The sequence below is a fragment of the Esox lucius genome, chromosome 3 (genome assembly GCF_011004845.1).
Source record: "Esox lucius isolate fEsoLuc1 chromosome 3, fEsoLuc1.pri, whole genome shotgun sequence".
NCBI lineage: Eukaryota > Metazoa > Chordata > Actinopteri > Esociformes > Esocidae > Esox > Esox lucius.
The window spans coordinates 25916088-25922442 of record NC_047571.1 but is presented as its reverse complement, the minus strand read 5'-3'; the positions used below and the strand labels follow the sequence as shown (position 1 = coordinate 25922442).

The 6355-nt window shown below is 42.4% G+C and overlaps 1 protein-coding gene across 3 annotated transcripts in view; it reads left to right on the top strand.

Moving 5' to 3' along the window:
* Positions 1–439: 439 nt before the first annotated feature.
* Positions 440–6355, top strand: part of adcy8 (adenylate cyclase 8 (brain)) — a 74389-nt gene continuing 68473 nt past the window's right edge. Inside the window, exon 1 of one of the 3 annotated variants that reach the window (XM_034291507.1) lies at positions 440–2588. In XM_034291507.1, the coding sequence (XP_034147398.1) occupies positions 1719–2588 (870 nt within the window). In that variant the 5' untranslated portion in view covers positions 440–1718. The remainder of the gene's footprint in view (positions 2589–6355) is intronic. The other 2 variants (XM_029116136.2, XM_034291508.1) reach the window with 2 other exon arrangements.

The window sequence follows — 6355 nt, the reverse complement described above, 5'->3', positions numbered from 1 at the left end:
CTCACTCTCATATCCTGTCACTGACACTAACAAATATATAACTTATTTGAGTCTTGTCTTCTAATAATAATTTTAACATATAGATAATAATTTTAAATAATAAACGTTTTTTCATAAACCTTGGGCCTACTGACTTCTCCTTGTGTTACCATCATCATCATCATAACCTTTAGGATTAGGATTGCTAGGGATTTCGGATTTTCAATCTATTTAATCATATATGTAATTGTACGTATTGAATAGAACAGAAGACGGACGTCAACACATCGTCTTAGAGGTCTGCATATTTTGATATATAAGGGGTATGATTGAAACAGTAGAGTAACTTGGAACCACGTTGCTAGTCTGCGCAATTCTTGCTCTAATCTTTTCCGCTTCGCGGCGTCCTAGTCTGTTGCTGCGGTAGTGGAAAGAAAGACAAAAGGAACGCGACCGAGAAGAGAGCGAGAGGGAGATGGGGGGGGTGACGTCAGCTAGACCCATATGACTTGCTTCGCCCTACCTCAACTGACCAGCATTTCAGCGTTCCGCAAATATATTCCATACACTGCACACTCAGCCTTAATGCCACATCAACCAGACAATGAGAGAAACCCCGGGACAGTCTTTTTTGGAGAGAAATAGGATGAACACCGTTATGTGCGCCAAAGCCTACACATCACATGTTGGACACCGTCACATTTCCGCCGGGTAAAATCCTATTTCGTTGGTACTATAATTTAAAATATATTGATATCTGTTGATATCTGTATATATTACGCTGGACCACCGGAGTATATTCGAATGGACAGACGCAGACTGATGTCGCTGTAGCCAATCTATGCCCTGCTCGAGGGAGTTGCGTCTGCTTCTCCCGCCATCCGACGCTTCTTTTTCCAGGTGTTGCATTCATCCACCAACCTCCACACGAGGATGGAGCAGCTTCGCGCTATGGGTCTCGAGCTCTCATCATTGATCCAGTCACCTCAGAGCTCCTGTGATGTCCAAATGCGGTGAGGCAAGGCGCCCGGTGAAGTTGAAGATTCCGGAAATTCCTGGACTACATTCGTTCTATACTTTTCAATTAATTGTTGACGGAGAACTATAAGCTTTATTTACGGAAAATATGCTTCATGATCTCGCACTAGTTACATGGCACGCTAGTTGTTACGAGTGAAAAACGAATGAAAAAGCAGAAGGTATAGGCTACTGCATTAGCGACGTGTGAGGCAAGCACACATTAAATGCCACTAAATGCCTATCAGCAATATCTACATTAAATTCGGTGTTATTTAATGGGCAAGGATGACCGCACAAGTGCGTTAAAATTGCTTAAATTTTTTAACGTAAATACAAATTATTTTTGCAGACGTTATTTTCTGTAATGCACTGCCGACCTCACAACGTTATAATGGTGTGGACCGTTGGCACATGGTGGCTGGTGCTGTAGTTCTTGACACCTAATTATTTATGCGTGCGCAATTGAGCTGCGTTGACTATAATGGAAAACACATTATTCCTGCAATGATCTTTAATCAAGCGACCACTTCCATACATTTTACGCGACTGATGGGTGCATGACAATGACTGACAAGCACACTGTTTCAATTCAGCTCGACACACCCCAAGGAAACCATGCCAGTTTGGTTCGATATGCACAGAACGTCTCCCCAGAATCGCTGAGCACGTTTGGCTAACATCTAGAAAACAGGGGTAAATCACCAACCACGTTGAAAACAATGGAATTGTCTGAAGTTCGATGTTCCAGTGCAAGCGAAGAGCTCTACACCATCAACAGGACGCCGACCAGCAACAGCAGCACACGACCCAAAAGGTTGCTGTGGCAGAACGCGGTTCGACACATCACCGAACAGAGGTTCATCCATGAACAAAGCGAAGCAAAAGGCATCACCCCCGACGAGCCCTACGACCAGAGCCTACGGAAACAATCTGGCGGTCGGACCTCGGTAGGCGACAGACACAACAACGGGGGCACCAAAGTCTTCCCCGAGCGCGCCAGCAGTGACCTAGGATTTCTTCAAATCGATTGCGCCCCGAGCAACTCTGACTTTTTCTTAAATTGGGGCTACACGTACAGAGGCGTAATATTCCCCACTCTACGCAATTCTTTTAAATCTCGAGACCTCGAGCGCCTGTACCAACGCTACTTTTTGGGCCAGAGGCGCAAATCGGTAGTTGTGATGAACATTTTGGACGTGGTGACCAAACTAACCCTGTTGGTTTTACATTTAACACTCGCGTCTTCTCCAATGGATCCCATCAAAGGAATGCTCCTGGGCTTTTTCACCGGCATCGAAGTGGTCATTTGTGCCTTAGTGGTAGTCCGAAAAGATACGACCTCGCACAGCTATCTGCAATACAGTGGCGTGGTGACGTGGGTGGTTATGACCACACAGATTTTGGCAGCTGGATTGGGCTACGGACTCTTGGGCGACGGTGTGGGATACGTGCTTTTCACCCTCTTTGCCACTTACAGTATGCTTCCCTTGCCTCTCACTTGGGCTATTCTGGCAGGCTTGGCAACCTCAGCCCTCCACATTGTTGTACAACTATTCATCTCCGCAAACGCACAGCTCTCCACAAATCAGGTATGTGAAATCGGAATTCACTCCTTTCCCACGCTGTATTTCATGTATTTTTCCCTAATGTGTGGCATATGTCCTGGTGTCAACCTCAACCTGTTTGAACAGGTGTCTTTCACATGTCATAGTCAACTCTCAGTATTATGATCATGCTAGAGCAGTTTGATATAGTTTAGACAGAAAGTGGTATTACAAAACCCGTGCCTATTTCAAGCACCATATGCAAACTGCCGGAGTCTCTTTATACTGTTTTGATGCGCAATGGTCCAAATCCGACCATTAAATCCTTTGGCTTCAGTTCAAGTCGCTGTCCACCCCAAAGGTGCTGAAGGTCTTGTGACGGTTTAGCTCCCCCTACTGGTGAATATTATATCAAGTGCACTTTTTGTTTCTGGGGCTGGTGCATCAATATCAGACCGTTTTGGAGGTCATTAAAGGTCATATTATGTAAATAATGCAGGTACACTATGCTTATGTCAACAACTTCTGCAATTACATTATTTCACAAAGATATACATGGTTCACACAATGCTTCTGATATTTTTGTTGAATCTAAATGGATTCTTTGTCAACTTTAGTGTCATTATATAAAAAAAAATTCAGAATGGCTCTGTCAGGCACTGTTCAACAAAGGTCCAATGATTCTCAAACATCTCCTTGGGGTCCACCAGCCTCTTCCATGTAACTGATTTATTTCAGAGCTATTGCCTGATTCAACTTGTTAGCTAATCAATAGTCCATGAATAGTTAAAATAAGATGAGCTGGTTCAGATACAACAATATTGTGAACTGTCTGGGGTTCCCCGATGAGAGGTTTGTGGACCACTGTATTTACTCTAATAGCATCTACAGGGGTGCATTTCTTCCAGTTTCATGTCTTGTAAATACATCGTCATCATTAAACCAGTAGCAAATCTCTTTAATAGAAACATGTTATTTCCCCTGCAGTAAAACACATATAGACATGAAATGCTTGCATCCTAAAAAGTTCCCTATTTCCTTTATATTGCACTTTACCCTATCAGGGCCCTTAGAAATGCACCCTGTATAGAGTGCAATTTAGAACACATCCCAATATAAATATATATTGCCTCAAATGATCTGTCCACATCAAAAATGAGGGACAATCATTCAGGTTTTTCCGCTGTGGGCAAGGCATCTCTGTACAAAAGAGACATTGAGACCACATGTTGATGATGTCAGATTTTAATGGCAGTTGCTTATTTTGAACTGCGGTGCTCTGGGCTATTCTCTCCTTATTTGACCCACAGAGCTTTAACATAGGGCATAGAGATGCTTTGACGAATATGCTGATGCTTGTCAACCTTGTGTGACAAGTAGAAGGTTTCAGATGCTACACCAGCTTGTTTTAATTATGTGAAGTCCTCAAAATAATATAAAAAGTACAACTAAAAATGAACAACATTTCTAAATTCCTAATCCTGGTCCTGGGGACCCCAAGGGGAGCACTTTTTTTTTGTGCCCTAGCACTCACAAACCTGATTTGAATTAAAGACTTGATGAAAGGTTGATCATGTCAATCAGGTGTGTGAGTGCTAAGGCAACATTTGAATCAGGTGTGTGAGTGCCACAGCAATATTTGAATCAGGTGTGTGAGTGCTAGGGCAACATTTGAATCAGGTGTGTGAGTGCTAGGGCAACATTTGAATCAGGTGTGTGAGTGCTAGGGCAACATTTGAATCAGGTGTGTGAGTGCTAGGGCAACATTTGAATCAGGTGTGTGAGTGCTAGGGCAACATTTGAATCAGGTGTGTGAGTGCTAGGGCAGAAACAAAGATGTGTACCCCTTGGGGTCTCCAGGACCAGATTTGGGAAACACTGACCCAGTAGCTCATCAGGGTTGCCATGGAGACCTCTGCATTAGCTTAATTTATATCAACATATTGTTGCATACTCCAGCACATATGGGTGGATTTGAACATACAAATGTCGATTCATCTGCGCTGTCCCTGTTGAACATTTGCTAATCATAGCTATACCCACACAAACAGGATTTAGTTAGAGTCGGTTGTCAGGACATCGGGCGTTTGAGTAAAGGCAGGTTTAGGATAAAACACCCTGTTTAAAATGTAGTCGGAGCATATCATCAAATGAATGTTTTTGCTGTTTGTCGGCTGTTCCCGAATAGTTGGTGGTGTATGGTTAAACGCGTGTAGAGAACACCGATGCTTAGGAGTTGCATTTTACTGAGGAAAGACTGACAACATCTGCATGCTACTGCCTCAAAGAAGTATTTCAAGCAATCGAGTTTATTTAATGAAACCCCATTTAAAATAGCAGTTTCACACAGTGCTTACGCAAACAGCGTATAAAAAAAAATTGGAAACCAGGTAAAACAGGAGCTGGTGATTCATGTTTTAGCTTGTTCATTAGATATGTGAGTTAATGAATGACTGGATAGGGTGTTATAGTGGGAGCTTTCAGAAGTCATAAAAGAGCTTTGGGTACGTTCTCTATACAGCCTGACACTTCTTTCTTCCTCCTTCTGTTCACTCGGACCAGTGCACACAAACACACACAGACACACACAGACACACACAGACACACACAGACACACACAGACAGACCGACTACTGTACAGTTGTGTTAGTAGAGTTGGTAAATAGCTACTACATTTTCTTGGCATAAGTTGTGAGCTTAACTGCTTTCTATATTTGTGAACACGTACAAGAACATTGAAGAGCATCTAAGGAAAATTGTTTGTATGTATTCTAATTTGGTTAGCATTCCTTGTATGGGATTCTTTGGAGGGTTTCTTATGTTTTCCATTAGGGCTGAGAGGACATGATTAAAATGTAGATATTGCCTAACCCTTGAAAGGTTTTCAACTAACCCATGATAACAGTTATATAGTAGAATGGCTGCACAAGTAATACTAAAATCAAACATTTGGGAGGTCATTTAAAAAAAAAAATTCTCTGACAGACCTCACAGAGATAGTGTCAGAAATGTCCAGTTGACCTGTCAGAAATGTCCAGTTGACCTGTCAGAAATGTCCAGTTGACCTGTCAGAAATGTCCAGTCGATTAAGTGTACCCAAATAAGCCCCACCCTCATACACATGGGATTTGGAGAAGGAACACATTTAGCTTCAGACTTCAAGCTTTTTGCTGTATTTGGCTATTTCTTGTGCATCCATACTGAACAATTAACAGGAGCTGAGCTAACCTATAGCTAACTTATAGCCTCACCATGAGATAGGGTGCAGGTCAGGCCGCAGGCTGTTAGCCAGCCTGCTAGTATAGTGGAGTCTGTCGATAGCATAGCCAGAGTAGTTAGTACAGTTTTACCTATTGCCACTGTGATTCGTTCCAGGCTGAGAAAAGTTAAACAGGGAGTGCTAACAATAGCAACCTTATTAAGATAAAGCCTTCCTCCACCTCGGTCACAAATAAAAATGACTGTATCACCTCGTATCTCAAAATGGGACTCCTAAATGTTAGATCCCTTGCTCCAAAGGCAGTTGCAGTAAATTAATTCATCTCTGATCATAAACTAGATGTTATTGGCTTGTGTGAAATATGGCTAAAGCCTGATGAATTCACTGCCCTAAATGAGGCCTCTCCTCCTGGCTATACTAGTGATCATATCCCCTGTGCATCCCGAAACGGAGGGGGTGTTGCTAATATTTATGACAGTAAATATAAATGTACTCTTAAACACATCACTGGTTTTCATTTTTTTGAAGTTTTACTTATGAACATTAACCAGGCTGATAAATCGTTTTACATAGCTACTATTTACAGCCCCCC